We start from the raw sequence: 17,337 nt of genomic DNA on the forward strand, positions 1-17,337 counted from the left end.
GCTGTGAATCGGTCAAGTGGAGTACGGCAGAGGTGAGTGGGGTTTCGGACAGCCATGGGGTGCACTGCACTCTGGCCATCCAAGTGGTGGCCAGCACTCTCCAGAATACATGAAGGGACCTTGAGACTTAACCAAGAGAGATCCGTAGGACACATTTGCTAATCCACGCATCCTTCCCTTTGATCCTGCAGGAGGAGAACATCAGGATTATGGAGCCTGGTGATCTAGCAGTATGCCTCATGGCTTACAGGGAGCAGAGAAGAAGGATAAGATTGCGACGGAGGCATCTGGCTTGCCAATGGAAGGAGCACCCCCTCAAGATGAAGGGACGGCAGGATCTGTTGCGCTTGCAGCTGAAGATCCACTGTTAGCCACCACTTGTACATGCCTCGCTAGACCCAGGGTCTATAGACAATACTTGTTCTTTCTGCAGATCACTGAGAAGCAGTGTGTCAGAAGACTGCTGATGTCTAGGGAACTGGTCGGACACATATGCCACCTGCTGCAGGATTTGGCGCCACAGGGACATGGAGGGCATCCACTGCCAGTGGCCATGAAAGTGACCGTGGCGCTCAATTTTAATGCCAGTGGCCCCTTCCAGGGCTCCACAGGTGACCTGTGTGAGATCTTGCAAGCCTCCACGCACAAGTGTATCCAGGAGGTCACGGATGCTACCTTCGCGAAAGCACAGAACTTTGTACATTTCAAACAGGATCAGGAAAGCCAGGAAGCGAGAGCGCTGGGATTTACGGCGATCTCTGGTTTTCCGCAGGTGCAGGGTGCCATTGGCTGCACTCCTATGGTGCTTAAATCTCCGTGGCAACAAGCAGTCACTACATCAGCCACAAGGGCTTCCACTCACTGAATGTTCATCTCGTCTGCAGCCACCACAAATGCATCCTATAGGCCTGAGCACGATTTCCAGGGAGCGTCCACGACTCCTACATCCTTAGCAGGTCTCAGATCCCTGACATCTTCCAGGGTCCACAGAGGCTGCAGGGTTGGCTCCTCGGGGACAAGGGCTACCCACAGAGGACGTGGCTACTGACACTCGTGCAACAGCCACAGCCTGCATCAGAGAGTGACGGTATAACGAGGCTCATGCTGCAACCCGGACTTTGGTGGAGCAAACGATAGGCATTTTGAAAATGAGGTTCTGATGCCTCGACAGGTCTGGTGGAGCACTGCAATACAGTCCCCAGAGGGTGTCGCACATCATCGTCACTTGCTGCACACTCCACAACATGGCGCTGTAACAGGGGGAGAACCTGATTGAGGAGGAGATAGAAGAGCTGCTCGTCTCCTTCGATGAGGAGGATGTCAAAGGGGATGAGGGCGATGAGGTCCTCAAAGGCGAGGATGTCGGTGATGAAGCCATCGCACTGCCCAGATGAGGCAAGCGTGCTTGTGAGGCCCTAATAGTCACAAGATTCGTGGAGTATGATGACAAGATGCAATGAGGACAGTCCTGACATCCTCACCTTGTATCTGTGAATGTTTGACTCCTGTGTGGCTGATGGTAACTCACATACCCTCAGTGCTCAGGCTCATGTCATGGACATGCAGAAGAGGTCCTAATAGTCACAAGATTCCAGGAGGATGATGATGACATGCAATGAGGACACTCCATAGATCTTCACATAGCCTCTGTGAATGTCTGACTCCTGTCTGGCTGAGGGCAGCTCTGTGATCAGGGCCATATCATAGAGACACAGCCATTAAACTTTAAGTGCATCTGATCCTTTGACAGCCTTCATGACCTGACCCCTTCAGGAGCATAGCGTCACCGGTTACAGATGCTGAAGATATGGGGGCCAGCCTCACATCAAAGGTGCTGAGAGCACACAGAGAGAACAGTGGAACTCTGTGACACCTGCCCATGACATTCTGGCAGCAATGACAAGCACCATTGAGGGGCAGGCATCAGTAATGTATTCAGTGAGTGTGAGGCCGGGCCATCACTTTGCTCTGAAGGTTACACAGTGTAGAGGGAAGAGGCCCTGGACTGAGACACCTGCCTTTATCTTGTGCAGGAGCTAAGGTTTCACATCTGAGTGACACGAACAGTGTTCATCAGAACAAGGAGCCATAGACAAGGAGACATTCTTGGGAGTTTATTTACAATAGTGAACATTATGTACAAGTGATTAACATCAGTGCCCATATGGTGCAGCTATATCTTCTTAACCTTCCTAACTCTGCCGCTATGTCTTTCTGCTCCCTGGGCATCCACAGCGGAGGTAGAAGCAGCCTGCTGACTGCGACACCCTGTCTGTAATGACTTTGATGGGCATCCTGTGGAGTGTTAAGACCTGGAGAGCCCCGGCAGGCTTTTGGGGTCCTGCTGTGTTGCAGCGGCACCCTCCTCGGCCCGTGGAGCTGGAGATGATGGGATTTGGATCGGCCCGACATTCCTGGAGTCACCTGGATGGATGGCCCCGGGATGTCAAGCTTCTGAGCCTCCTTATGGGTGCCTGATGGCCCCTGGGTGACTCTTTGAGGAGAAGGGGAGCGGGAGTGAGATCGAGCTGCCCCACACCCCTTACACTAATGGATGCCAACCATGGAGTCAATGATGGAGTTCAGCCCTCGCAGCAGTGCAGGATCGATGTCCTGGACCAAGGTCTCCATGGCGGCCAGTGTTGACTTTGGTGCGTCGGCATGCCGGCGCTATCACCTCAGGCTGAGGAGCGCACCAGACATCCCTTCCTGATGTTCCCACAATTATCTTTGCAGCTGCAACAACTGATTGAGGACTGAGTCCAGAGGCTTATCATCTGACTTGGACTCAGCAGATTCCTGGCCTCCAGCAGTCCTCCGAGTGCCGGCGACCTCGGTTGTCCCTGCCTCCGCCTGCTGTGGAACAGATTGAATGCTGTGCTCACCTGATTGTGGTCCTGAGGCTGCTCTACATGTAGGTCCCACCAAGGTGTGTGTCGCTGTGCTGGTGGAGGGTGTGGGTGAGCGCTGTGACGGGTCTTCAATGGTGCTGCCCTCAGGGTCCTCATCCGAGGTGTGCTCGGCGCTAGGGTCGGGGTCAAGGTTGCCTGAGGGCGATGTGGCAGATGTGAGAAAGAGAGAAAGTGGAGATTATTAGTGCTTGGCAGCCAGGTTACACACGGAACAGTGAACTCAGAGCAGTGTTGAGAAAGGGATGATCTGTTGCATGATCCTCACATGGATGCTTGCCACCGACCTCACCATCACTGCAGGAACATTCCATGTCCTCTCCGGCCAGCTCCAATGCACTATTCTCATTTGAGGACCTTGATGTCGATACTCCAACGCTGGCCTGGGCCTCTCTCATAGATTGTGCACAATCTTGTCCTACATAAAGTCAGATGGAGAGTGTGTGAGCAAGGCACATGCCAGGTGCCAGGCCAAATTAAAAGGATGCCAGGCATGCGTGTGCGCTGAGTGGAGCCATGGACAGGATGAGGAGGCAGTCTCTAAAGGAGATGAGACCAGATGGAGATGTGAGGGTGTGAGAGAGAGTGAATGGTGAAGTCCCTTCAGCTGGCTGTGAGTAAGATGCCAATGAATGTCTGATGGGCTTGCGAGTGGCTGAGTTTAAAGTGATGAGGTAGTTGACTTACCCTGCTGGCACAGCTCTGATCATTCATTCTTTTTCTGCACTGAATGGCCAACCTCTTATGTGCAGCATTGGCACTGACCACCTCTGCCACCGCCTCGCAAGCCAGGGTGGTGAGACTGATGGGCCTCCTGTGGCCAAAGCGGGGGTAAGGACATTGTGGCGGCCTCCACAATGTCCAAAAAGCATCCCAGGGATGTGTCACTGAATTGGGGGGGGTTGCACTTTTATTGTCCTTTGGGGCCATGTCTTCACTGCAGCAGTCCTGGGTTGCAAGCGTTGAGAACTGTGTGCACGGCTGCAGTTTAAATATGGCACCTGGAGTGAAGAAGCGGCGAGGTAATGGCATGGCAGGCAAATCCGAGGCCGGCCACCAATGTTCTGGCATGTTTCCCGTGTCTGCATAATTTGTGAGGTGGGAAGAGGACGATATGGCATGAAAATCTGCCATTGCGAGCGGCGGGTAAAACATCTTTTTTCACGCGCACTACCGCACTTAGTGCAAATCCAGGACAATTCCACCCTATGCTACAATTTAAATGCTTAACAACAGAAGTCGTAGCTCTTGTCAGTAGTGAGAGTGAGCTGTGCATATAAGTACAGAGCAGCAGTACCAGGAACTGTGGATTAAATCTCATCCTTCACTCCTGGCTAATGTTTTGTACATGGTAGAAAAGAGATAAGGATTGTTAATAAAGAAATGCAGCATTAATTTTATATAAAATCCAAAATATTATAGGATATAGTAGAAGTCACATATTTCGCAGTCTCTGGAAAATGGAAAATTCAAGTCTATTTTATTTAGATGTGGGAGAAGGACAAAATGCTGAATGCACTCAATGAATTAATTTAACCACATTTGCTTGAGCTGCAAGACAAGCTGTAAGACACACAGATTTATTGTTTGTTCTTGCTTCCAGCATCTCGCCACATTTGCAATGGACAAGAGCGAGTCCATTGTGACAATAGATGATGGCATCAAGAAACTATTGCAATTGGAATCAAAGGGGAAGGTGTGGACTCAGGAGATGCTGCTGCAGGTGAATGACAAAGCCATTAGACTGCTGGACTGCGAAAGTCAGGTAAGACTACCTGGGATTTGGTTTTAAATTGATACAGACAGCAATTGTCTGCCACATAGAACCAGTGCAGAATTCTGGAACACCAAAGTGCACTATCGTAGATTGATTGGTTGAAGATTCTTGTCTACCTTTTTCACTCCCAAATTCACTCCATTCTCTATCTGAATTAGGATCAAGCTTGGTTCTGATGCTTCCCATGAAAAAAATGTCTGTTAACTTTTATTATCTGGATGTACATGGGGAAAAATAGTTGTTTGAATAAGGTGCTGAAGGGTATCTTGCCTGTAAAATCATTCCCGGATAAAAGTCAGCATCTTCAAAAGAGACTAGCCTGTTTCTTATAACAAAAAAGCTTTGGGTTTATTTTGGGCAGATTTACAAGTATGGACATCTGTGCTCCAGTTTTGAGTGCACTCACCATGTAACATATATTTCAGTATGAATTTTCAAATGCTTTGCCAGCCAACTACTGAAATGCTCATAAGAACATTATTAAGCAACTGGTGTAAGCATTGATGCCCTGTTGTGGGCAGTCTGTGCCATCTGCTGTTGAGGAGACTTCTTTTTCTAAGCTTTACTTGTCCATTTATAGTGATGGTTGATTGTGATATTGCAGTTTAATGGCAGTCCACAGTGCAAGGCAAGTTCCATGCAATTGTTCAGAAGAGGTAAGCCTTCTTTCCTGTTCTTTTTATGCTTTACTCAATCTTCTGTTTGATGTTTCCCGATCCCCCCCCCCCCCCATTGTCTATAGGATGAGTTGGAGAACTTTCCACTGAACATAGTGCATCACTGCCAAACTATACTCAACCAGTCAAAATACCCATCAGTTTTACTGCTCATGTGTCAAGACTCCGATCAGCACAAACCCGATATGCATTTCTTCAACTGTGATGAGGTTGGGGTGAGTAAAATGTGCAGGAAGGAACCAACTAAGGGGGCTTTTATGTTTTTTGTTATCAGGGTCACTTTGTCGGCGAACGCTAACTGCACTTTTGATATTAACACATTAGTTGGTGCTTGAAACAATACAGGCAGAGAGACCAATTAACTGAACAAATACTGGTGGTTTATTGGAACTAAGAACAGAGCACTAACACTATGCATGCTTCTTCAATCACCTCCATCTCTAGACCTCCAGTTACCCAAGTAGCCCGTGCTGTGTAGCGATGGGCCAATACGGTCACATGGTCAGTTAACTGCATTCTCTTAAAGGTACATGGCACCCACTTTACCACAGGAGCCAATCTTCTGCTTATAACATTAGGCTGATAGTTATAGCAGTGTTGAGAGTGGAAATTGTGTATAGACTACTGAATCACAATGGTGATATTATTCATGTTATTAGTGAAACTTGCTCATAATCTGATTAAGATTTTCCTAGCGGTGATGTGTCAATTTGTTTTGATGCAAAATTGTTGAATAAAAAGCACTGTGATAGGTAATATCCATGATTGCAAACAATGGAAGGAATAATGAGTACAGTCATCAAAACACTGGTAAAATTGCTAGAGAACTTGTGTATTTCAAAGAAATAAAACCTGAACTCTACTTATTGAGTTACCAATAGGCCTAATTGTACAGGGGCATGATTGGAGATTTCCATTCCCAAGACACTGGTAGAAATCCCTAAATGCAATGCAATAAAAATAAAATCTGATTTATTCAGTCACAATAAACTAGTGACTCTAGACAAGACATAGTGAGTTACAGGTTGAATCAACACAGCCTGCATGCCAATGGTTGTTCTAATTAACTGACCCCCACAATTTCTAGCAAACTCAGCAATGATTAGGATGGTGGATGGAAACCCCATCCCACTGCACTTCTTGGCTTCTTTTTCAGCTGTTGCACTGCCAAAATTTCTAGGCTCATATTTTGTCCAAGTTGGCAAATGCTAACAGAAACATGTCATGTTAAACTATGGCTTACGTCATGCGTATAACTAAACATGTCTGTTGGAATCCATACAGTAGCATCTCAACAAACGAGAACTACAACAACATGCCATGGTTTCAATCTTCTTGCCTAGATGTTAATCTTAGTTCAAGGCACTACATAAATATAAACTGCTGTTCTGGTGGAGTATAAGACTCCATTTATTTTGCTGGTAAATTATTTTTCTCTACTACTCAATTGTATTCTTCTGGGCCTCATATCATTCCCAATGGAGCAAATTGAAGGGCACAGGAGTGGAAGGGCAACTCTTCTGAGGGCTGTGATACTGGTGCATGCAACTTGCTTCTTGTGGATACATGAGGACAGCTTGGATGATTATCTTTCTAGTGTCCCCATTGCTTATGGCATAAACAAACAATCTCCAGCAAGTAGCTCTTCACAGTCCTGTGAGTGAGATCAGCGATCTCAGACTTCCTACTGCTCGTGCTTTCGTGCAGAGGAATCCCAGTACAGCATATGGTCATATTTGAATGTAACTACAGCTATTGTTAAATTATGTGATGTCAGTCATTTATGCCTTTTCTGCTCTTTTTGCAGGCTGAGATGATTCATGCAGACGTTGAGAGTGCAATATCCGACTGCAAAGATGGACAGAAAATTCGACCGCAGACCCTGAAGTAAATGCCTTTAGTGCAAGAATATAAAGAGTCGGGGAAAGCCTTTGGTCCAGCAGTCAACCCCAATTGTTCATTTTCTTTATTTATTCTCAAAGTGTGGGTGTTGCTGATAAAACAACGTTCGTTGTTCATACCTGGTTGCTCGGAATAGGTGTTGTTGCAATTTGACTTTGAATCATTACTGTCCTGTGGAGACTTTATCCCTCAATCTATTATCTCTCAAGAAGTGAATTGAATTGTCTCTTGAACCTATTTAATCTTCCCTGCCAACTTAATTGACAAACGCCTACTCAGCCTACTTTCTGTGTTAAACAGCTAAAGCATTTACAGGCTAACTCAAGGTATTACTGAAACTCATTAAACTGCGAAGCAACTTAATCAAGAACAATTAGTGGCCACTGGTGTATGCTTTTCATGGAATATGGATAGAATTATACAACGTGACTGTAAAAAATTGATTTAAATGCTGGAATATTTTGTAATACCTAAGAAGCTTAAATAATTTTAGGCATCATAAACTTGTGGCCCTTGTGATTCTTCACCAACAGAATCATGACTCCTAACACTCTTTTTCTCGCACAACATATTGCTTGTGTGCACTTTAAATTGGAATAACCGGCCTTGACAATCAAATCTAGTGGCAGATAACCAATATCCCAATAAGTTCTCTCAGAACATATGCTTTGTCGCTATAACTCCTTTACTTTTTAATTTTTTTTCTTCCCCCTTCCTACTGTTGTGAAAACAATGGTGAATAAATCTGCTCTGCAATTGCAGATATGTTGCTACACCTAGGAGCTGACAGTGTAATACCTATCCATTATTCAGCTATGCACTGTTATTTTAGGATTTATTTTTCTTATTTTGTAGACTTTTTGTCACAGCAGTGAAGGTGGATACTCTGTTCATTCTGCCACTGCTCTGACCATTAGGTAATGGGTAAAAGTGGCACAGGGATAGAGAACAGTGACTCATTTGTGAATTGTCCCTCCCCTATCTCTGTGGGAAAGTGACAGACCTTTGCTCAGTACCTGACAACATGAATCAGAATTGGAAATTTGGCAGGAAGGGAACTGCAGATATGAACTTACGTCCTTGACATAGTACATGAGAACACCATCACACATTGCCAACTGGCCATCGTGCCTTTTTTGAAAAATATTTCTTTGCAGCTAATTCGCATTCAAATTTGCTACACCTGCTTCTGTCACCCTCTCTTGTAATGAAACTAGCCATTGATTAGATTATTTTATTGAGATCATACAGGTTTTAACTTTGTTGTAGTGAGATTCCCAGTCAGCATACCATAACCATGTCTCTCTCATCAGGGTGAATCAAGAGAAAATGAAGAAGCAGCGGGAGACAATAATCCCTTCACCGCCTCAAAGTAGTGCACCTGTCCACCCTCCTGGCGCCAGGAGTCGAGCTGCTGCCCGCACAGACCAGAATGACCAAGGTAGAACAACCAGAGAAATCAGGCTAGTGTAAATAGATGCAATTCAGCATGCTTCTGAAGAATACACTGAGAAAGGAGCTCTTGAGCATGCTGATCCGGGGCAGCTTTATGTGTGCATTCGCCTTTGCTCTTTTCAATTGTTTTCCATCACATGCACGTGCCACTGCTGCAATTTAGAAAAAGAGTAAGGCTTTTTTTTCCTTTTGATGAGTAAAAATTTGTTGTTTGTAATGACTAATCCTTGGATGTTGTCCCACAGTGGAACAAGATCGGAGAAGCATCAGTTCCCAGGATCATGAGGAGTCACCCGAAGTCTTGGCTCAAAAGATCGAAAAAGATGTGGTAAGTGGTTTGGTATTATTTCTGAAAATATAAACCCTGCAACTGAGCTAATTGGATATTTATAATATCATTTTAGCAACCTTTAACCTATTAATGGGAGTAGGTTTTCTATTTAAGTCCTGCACTGTTGTAGGTGTCATCTTTCAGATGAAATGCTAAACCGAGACCCTGTCTGCCCTCTCAGGTGGATGTAAAAGAACCGATGGCAACATTTCAAAGAGCAAGGGATTATCCCCAGTGTCCTGACCAATATTTAACCCTCATTCAACATCACAAAACAGAGTAACTGGTCATTATCACACTGCTGTTGTTGGAGCTTGCTGTGTGCAAATTGGCTGCTGCATTTCCTGTACTTCATTGGCTGTACAGCACTTTAGGAGTCATGGTAGTTATGAAAAGCACAATATAAATACGTCTTTCTTTTTTTACACTGAAAATGTGTTTTTGGGCTGCTCTGGAGTATAAGTCGCAGAGATCTGGGCCAGGATTTTCCAGTTGTCGGGCAGGCTCAGCAGGGGTGAGCGGGGGGGGTCCGCGAATCAGACCGTGGCCCGATCCACCATTTTACACTGGCTGGTCAATTAATGGCCAGCCAGTGTGAACAGTGTGAATCGCGCGCTGCAGTGCTCAGCGCTGCCTGCGTTGGTAGTGGGGGAGGGGAGAGGAGGGCGAGCACAGAACATCGCGCATGCGCGCGGGTGCACGCAGTAAAAGCTCCCTGAGGCACAGAGCTGCCTCAGAGCTGAAGCTTTTTGAACATAAAAAATAAAGAATTTTAAAATGTTAATAACATGTCCCCTCATGTGACTCTGTCACATGAGCAGGGACATGTTACAAATTACTTTGAAAATTTTAATTTTATTTTAAATCACTGATCGAAATCTCATCCCGCCTGTGGATGAGGTTTGGTAAAAAAATCCAAAGGCTGCTTGGCCTTTTTGCATGCCCGCCAGCCATAAGGTTGGATGGGCAGCGAGAAATTTCATTTAATCACAACTTTAATGGCCTTAATAGGCCTGTTAATTGTCAGCAGGCATGCCGCTGACTTCCGTGTGTGCCCGCCAACCAAAATATCGCGCAACTGTATAATGACATCGGGATGCTCGCCGGACGTCATCGCACATCATTTTACGCTCACTCAGGTTGGGCGCGCGCCCGCCCGACAAGCACAATATTCTGCCCCTGTTCTGTGTAGCTCAGTGTTACACTACTCGGTTCATCTCCCACTAAGCCATCTAGGGATTTAGTTACTTCTAACATTGCTGTGTTTTCCATGAGATTGTTCAGCAGTTCGAAAATCTCAAAAAATGACCAAATACAATAATTTTCAGCAACATTTGAAGAATTAAATCACTCAATCCTAGGATGTGTCTTTATGGGGACTGTTGTACAGTTTGGTTGATATTACTACCACAGTAAAGGTTTTCATAAAAATTAGACTTCCAGATTTCTTTCATTGGAAGGAGGGAACCAAAATTGTTGTGATTTGTCAATGGTGAGTTTTAGTGATTGTAAATGTTTAAATCCTAACAAAGATACAGCTCTGCATGTATGAAACATCGCAAAGATCCAAGATCAACAGTTCAAAACAACACCATTGGTTGAAAAGAATCTGAGAGCCTATTTTAATCCAAAAGTGACATTTAGACCATCCCCAAATTCTGTTTTCAAAACATGGACTCGATGGGCTGAATGGCCTGTTTCTGTGCTGTAATGACTTTTTGGCTCTGTGACTCTATGGAGTGAATCGGAAGGCCCTATCCCCCTTGGTCTAGGTGCCCATAAGCAGGGGGTTTAGACTTAAGCTAAGAGATAGGAGTTTTAGAGGAGATTCGAGGGGATTTCCCCAGAGCTTAGTGGGAATCTGAAATTCTCTGTCTGAAAGGGTGGTAGACGCAGAATACCTGATAACATTTAAAAAGTACTTAGGTATGCACTTCAAGTGCCATAACTTATAGGGCTACAGACCAAGAGCTAGAAAGTGGGATTAGGCTGGATGGCTCCCGGTGGTCAGTGGACATGATGGGCCAAATGGCCTTCTTCCATGCTGGAGATTTCTATGATTCCTATGTTGATTGTAGAAATAAGGAAAACCTGGACATTGTGAAGCTCTGGGGAGAAGGAGTGAGAGGCACTAAATTGAATTTAAATTTAAGGAGGAGGAAGAACATGTATGCAGTGTATCTGGAGGGAAGAAAGGACAAGAGAGGGATATTCAGAGGAGAAACACCCATTGTACTATAGATAAAATGGAGAGATCAGGAGATTTAATTGCTGACTGGAGGTAAGAGGAGGATCACAATGGGTCAATGGACCATTTTTTTTTACTGTTCAGAAGTTTCAAGTGATGCAAAGGGAGCTATCAAAGACAGGAGAAAATAGGAGTAGTTTTAAAATCTTGGATGGCGTTTGGCTTTATAGATAGTTAAAAGCTGTTGACAAAGATTTTGGAACGAAATGGAAGCTGAGTATTGGAAATGAAGATACCAGAATATTGGTGGAAGTTAGAGGAAATATTGAGCCCAGCAATGTCAATCACTGAAGTAAGGGAGAATGGAACCATCAAAGATAAGAAATGGTAGGTGTTTGTTAAATGGAATAGTGCTGTGTTCAGACATGCATGTGTTAAATCTCTCTTGACCAATGTTCCCTCTAAGCTGCATGATAGTACAACAACCCAAACTTCCCATGCAGCCCATATACGTGTCGGACCCTCTAAGTAACAGCATGTGTGCAGCTGCACAGAAGAATTTAAAGCAGTTGTGTGCATAAACAAATCGCCCGCACATTCCAAAAACAATTGAGTGGATTCTTGACACTAACTGTTGTTTTACTTAAGCATCAAAGAAAGGGTCAATCTAAACCTGTTACAGTCATATAATTTTTAATCAGGATATTCCATTCAGACTTTCCTGGAAAACGTTTCTAACTAGACTATAATTGATTTAGTCTTTGTGAATTTTACCATAGTCATCAAGCCAGGATTACTTTTTCTTTACAGCAAATCCTAAACTGCACACTGGATGACATTGAGTTCTTTGTAGCCAAACTTCAGAAGGCTGCTGAAGCATACAGTCAACTGAACCAAAGGAAAACATCCAAGAAGAATAAAAAAAAGGCACCAGCAGGTATGAACTGCTCCTCTTCTCTTACATCTCTTTTATACCCCCCTTTCCTCTTCCTACTTCCCTCCGGTTTTTCCTTCATTTTTCCTTCTTACTCCTCTTTTCTTCTATTTCGCTCTCCACTTACCTATCCCATTCCATCCCTGCATTTTTACTCCCTTTTGCACACTCCTCTGTCCTGCTCTTTGTTCTGTCCCTTATATCTCAAGTTTTACAAAGTCACAATGGAGAAAACTTCCTGTGAACGAAATGACAAAATTATGATGTATTTCCTGTACAAATTATATGTGTTTAGATTCTTGTTATATATGTACCAGAATTAGCATGATACTGTGTGTGCTATACATAGAATATAAAGCAGTCACGTCTATCAAATCAGTGAACTGTGGCATATAATTTTTTTCTCCCTCTACTACTTCACAGAGGGTATGCTTACTCTGAGAGCAAAGCCACCATTACCAGCGGAATTTTCTGACTGTTTGCAAAAGATCAAGCTGACCTTGAACATGTTGGTAAGAACTCACCTGGGAGACATGGGGGACAGTTTTAACTTTTAACATATCAGGCAATGTTTAATTTACCCCAGGTACATTTGAGGCCATAACAAAAGAGGTATGAAGGAGTGACTTATACATTAGACCAACCAGCCTTTTTCAGCTTTGTGCTCCTAAGACTGTTAATGCCTTGACAATGAACAGTAGATTTTCAACTTGCTGTCCGGGGCTGAAACTGCTGTTGTAGAGCAGTTGCCAATTGTAGAAAACTGCTAGATTTTCAGTTCAATCGGAAATGAATGTTGAGCAGTTTCTGTACCAGGTGACTGATCCGCAATACCAGTTTTACACCCATGTAACAAGCTTATAAATCTACCTGAGCGTCATCAAGCATGGCCATTCAAGGAAAACTTTCTATCCAGCACAGCACAGCAATCAACACAGCAAATAGAATGCTGAAATATGTTATTACTGAATTTGTTTAAATCGCTTGTCTGCTTGTATAATAGCATGATACAGAACCATAACATGAACCATATATTTGTGTTTTTCTCACTTGTGTTTCTTCAATCTCGCTTAAAGCAGACTGAGCAAGCACTTGGTGAGGTGAGAGCAGATACAAATCATGAAGCTGCTTTATTCCACAGGAAGGTCCACATATAGAAGAGCAGTTATGATTGGACTTAATTCAATCCGCGCTTCCCTACAGCAATGGATTGTCTTATTTGACTTAAAAATGATGATATCTTACAGCTCTACAGTATTTCTAATCTCTTAGCTGTGAGGGCTGTCACCAAGTGTAGCTCCTTAAAACCTGCCTGACTCTCAGTGCCACCAGGGCTGGAATGGTGCAGGGTTCTTCCAGTCTCCTGCCATAATTTGATGGGAGATCTTTGTTCTATCTCCCTCTGTTCATTGCCATGAAAATATCTTCATCTGATATCTCTGACACTTACTATCCAACAAGAGGTTGCTGAATAGTAACCAGAAGGGAAAATCTTTCTTGGTGTTTGTTTCTCATCTTCCTAGACCAATGACACTGAGACGATTGGAATGCGCAGCTCAACCAAGTTAGTTGAGATCTCCTAACTCAACACAGACCAAAAATTGGATCTGTGACCTTCTGGTGCCATGTCTTCACCAATTAAGCCATTGGCAGTGCATGTAACTCTTTGCTTTTATATTTAAGACTGGATTTAACTGCTCAAACAAAAGGGATCAGGGTCTTTGGATTAAAGATGCTGACCTTATTCACTACCAAGCTGCCAGGTGCGATTGTCTTTTCATCAGCTTTGGCAAGGCTTTTGGAATGAACCTCCTGCCTGTGCTGTTTTTTTTTATTGATTCATGGAATGTGGGCATCACTGACTAGGCCAGAATTTATTGCCCATCCCTAATTTTCCTTGAGAAGGTGGTGGTGAGCTGCCTTCTTAAACCGCTGCAGCCTGTGTGGTGTAGGTACACCCATAGTGCTGTTAGGGAGGGAGTGCCAGGGTTTTAACCCAGCGACAGCGAAGGAACGGCAATATATTTCCAAGTCAGGATGATGAGTGGCTTGGAGGGGAACTTACAGGTGGTGATGTTCTCATGTGTCTGCCGCCCTTGTCCTTCTAGATGGTAGCGGTCATGTGTTTGGAAGGTGCTGTCTAAGGAGCCATGGTGAGTTCCTGCAGTGTATCTTGTGGATGGTACACACTGCTGCTACTGTGTGTCAGTGGTGGAGGGAGTGAATGTTTGTGGAAGGGCTGCCAATCAAGCGAGCTGTGTTGTCCTGGATGGTGTCAGCTTATTGAAACTGCACTCATCCAGGCAAGCAGACAGTATTCCATCACACTCCTGACTTGTGCCTTGTATATGGTGGAGAGGCTTTGCGGAGTCAGGAGGTGAGTTACTCACAGCAGGATTCTTAGCCTCTGACCTGCTCTTGTAGCCACAATATTTATATGGCTAGTCCAGTTCAGTTTCTGGTCAATGGTAACCCCCCCCCCCCCCAGGATGTTGATAGTGAGGTATTCAGTGATGATAGTGCCATTCAATGTCAAGGAGGAATTATTAGGTTCTCTCTTGTTGGAGATGGTCATTACCTGGCACTTGGGTGGCTTGCATGTTACTTGCCATTTGTCAGCCCAAGCCTGGATATTGTACAGGTCTTGCTGCATTTGGACATGGACTGTTTCAGTGTCTGAGGAGTCACAAATGTTGCTGAACATCACGCAATCTTCAGTAAACACCTCCACTCCTGACCTTACGATGGAAGGAAGGTCATTGATGAAGCAGCAGAAGATGGTTGTGCCTAGGACACTACCCTGAGGAACTCCTTAAGTGATGCCCTGGAACTGAGATGATTGACCTCCAACAACCACAGCCATCTTGCTTTGGCTAATTATGACTCCAACCAGCGGAGAGCTTTACCCCAATTCCCATTGACTCCAACTTTGCTAGGGCTCCTTGATGCCATACTTGGTCAAATGCTGCCTTGATATCAAGGGCAGTCACTCTCACCTCACCTCAGGAGTTCAGCTCTTTTGTTCATGTTTGAACCAAGTCTTTAATGAGGTCAGGAGCTGAGTGGCCCAGAGTAAACAATCCCAATAATTTTCCATCATTGCAGATTTCAAATGTCACAGAGATGCAACAAGCTACATGAGCAACTTCCACAATATCCAAACAATAAAATGGGTCACCCTACACATGTTTTATTGAAATGGTATGGAAGATACTTTTCAAGGAATTTCACAGATGTCATACCTCTCCACACATTGCTCAAAATAGTCACTTTCCCAGAAACCCAATGGTTAGGAAGCCTAGACCAGATGTCATTGTCCGCAGTAGAGTAAAATTAAGAAATATTTTTATGTACAAAGAGTAGTAAAAGTTGGAACTCTCTTCCACAAATGGCAATTGATAGTAGATCATTTGTTAATTTTAAATCTGAGAATGATAGATTTTTGTTAGCCAAAGATATTAAGGGATATGGGGCAGTTGAAGTTCAGTTGCTGATCAGCCATGATCTCATTGAACGCCAGAACAGGCTCAAGGTTCTAGAATGGCCTACTCCTGTTCCTCTGATGAATTAATTAAGAGCTTCGGTCTTTTACTTGCCTGTCCATCTCTCTGCATAGCTGTCTAAATATCAATTTTGTTGTAAGAAACTGAAAATCTATGTGCACAACTATCTCCAGCCCCCACAAAATTAAGCTAATAACAGGATAATTGAATCAACAAATGATAAGGTCTTAATTGGTCATTCTTTGATAATTTTTAAATCAAGTGGGATGTCCTGGTTAGAAAACTTTGCCAATGGTCACTAATTCTGAGGATTGACAAACACTGTCACTGATCTACTTTCTTTTTGGTTTCTAGGCTAAACTAAAGAGGCACATTCAAAATCCGACTGCCGTGGAGTTGCTTCACTTCCTGTTTGGACCACTTAAATTGGTAAAGTAACAATATCTTGTAGTGATAAGAGATGGTTTGTACAACCAGGGGAGCGGTGTGATCTTAATCATTTGGGGAGGTGTTAAATTATCTGACAGCCACCAGCAAAAACCCTGTTCTTGGTCTTAATGTAAAAGTGCGGCAAAGTGTCTATAATGCATCATTGCCACTTCTGAAAGCCTGAGTTTTAGATTAGCTGAAACATTAGTCTTTGGAGAAGGTTGACATCCAGTGAAAATGAAGGAGCGAACAATTAGATAAAGATGTTTATCTTAGTATTTTAGGGAAGTTAGATTAGGTAGGAAAATAAGAGAAAAGTAAAATTTTTAAAATCAGGAACGATAAGATAAAGAGAAGCAAGTTCCTACTGTATTAGTAGGAACGAGGGTAGTTTTAAAGCACCCCTCCACCACCACCCCTCCCCAGAGCAGATGGACATTTAAAAGTTTAAAAGCCCAACCTGCCCAATTCTGGTACTCTTGGGAGGTGGGTAGGTTGGTTGATCATTAAAATATTTTAAGGAGATTGTGTGCCTCCATTTTAACATTGCTTTTCTTTTTAACACTACAGACCGAGTTTCCTGGCCTCAGGAAACCCAACAGTTGAAGCGAGGTGTGAAGGGCTGAATGGAACACCTAAGTGTCTTTATAGCATTGCTTGTGGACCATGAATGGCCCAACAAGCTATCCTATAAATGCCATAAACACACCCTTTGATCTGCCTGATCCCAATATAAATCAGATAATTTAATAATAATATGTTTGCAGTGAATTTGTCCTCAAGCTTTTTGGTTTTGTTTCTTATGTGGTGTTGTGTTGGACAGGTGGTTCAGGCCGTCGGAGGTCCAGAAATACCCAAGACCATCATAAGCCCTCTACTTTCCAAAGATGCAACGGATTTTTTAAGGGGCCACCTCACTCCGAAAGAGATGATGCTATGGGAGTCACTGGGAGAGGCATGGACCAGGTCCAGGTGAGAAAGACGGACCCTATTTTCTGCAACATGCCAATTGCAAAATTGAGGGAATGATTGTATTGTGCTTTTAACCATGCAGAATCAATGCTGGCTGTTCAGGAGATGATCTGATTGTACAGTAATTGAGAGATTCAGTTGCAAAGCTGCTGGATTCCTCTTCAGTGCCTGATGAATGAGTACTGGCCCCTCTGGTATCACCTACACGGCTTATCCTGCTCTCAAATGTTGGCATCCTCAGTCTGCAGTAATTAAAAACG

At 44.0% G+C, this 17,337-nt stretch overlaps 1 protein-coding gene across 6 annotated transcripts in view; it reads left to right on the plus strand.

Annotated features, from left to right (window-relative positions):
• The window catches only part of eps8l2 (EPS8 signaling adaptor L2), a 598,035-nt gene that overhangs the window by 536,778 nt on the left and 43,920 nt on the right, over window positions 1-17,337 (plus strand). For all 6 annotated transcript variants that reach the window (XM_078549092.1, XM_078549094.1, XM_078549091.1 and 3 more), the window contains 9 exons: window positions 4,513-4,674; window positions 5,429-5,578; window positions 7,171-7,250; window positions 8,579-8,706; window positions 8,966-9,048; window positions 12,050-12,176; window positions 12,597-12,685; window positions 16,031-16,105; window positions 16,929-17,077. In XM_078549092.1, coding sequence (XP_078405218.1) covers window positions 4,513-4,674; window positions 5,429-5,578; window positions 7,171-7,250; window positions 8,579-8,706; window positions 8,966-9,048; window positions 12,050-12,176; window positions 12,597-12,685; window positions 16,031-16,105; window positions 16,929-17,077 — 1,043 coding nt within the window. The remainder of the gene's footprint in view (window positions 1-4,512; window positions 4,675-5,428; window positions 5,579-7,170; window positions 7,251-8,578; window positions 8,707-8,965; window positions 9,049-12,049; window positions 12,177-12,596; window positions 12,686-16,030; window positions 16,106-16,928; window positions 17,078-17,337) is intronic.

This window comes from Cetorhinus maximus, chromosome 9 (assembly GCF_964194155.1).
Source record: "Cetorhinus maximus chromosome 9, sCetMax3.hap1.1, whole genome shotgun sequence".
Taxonomy (NCBI): domain Eukaryota; kingdom Metazoa; phylum Chordata; class Chondrichthyes; order Lamniformes; family Cetorhinidae; genus Cetorhinus; species Cetorhinus maximus.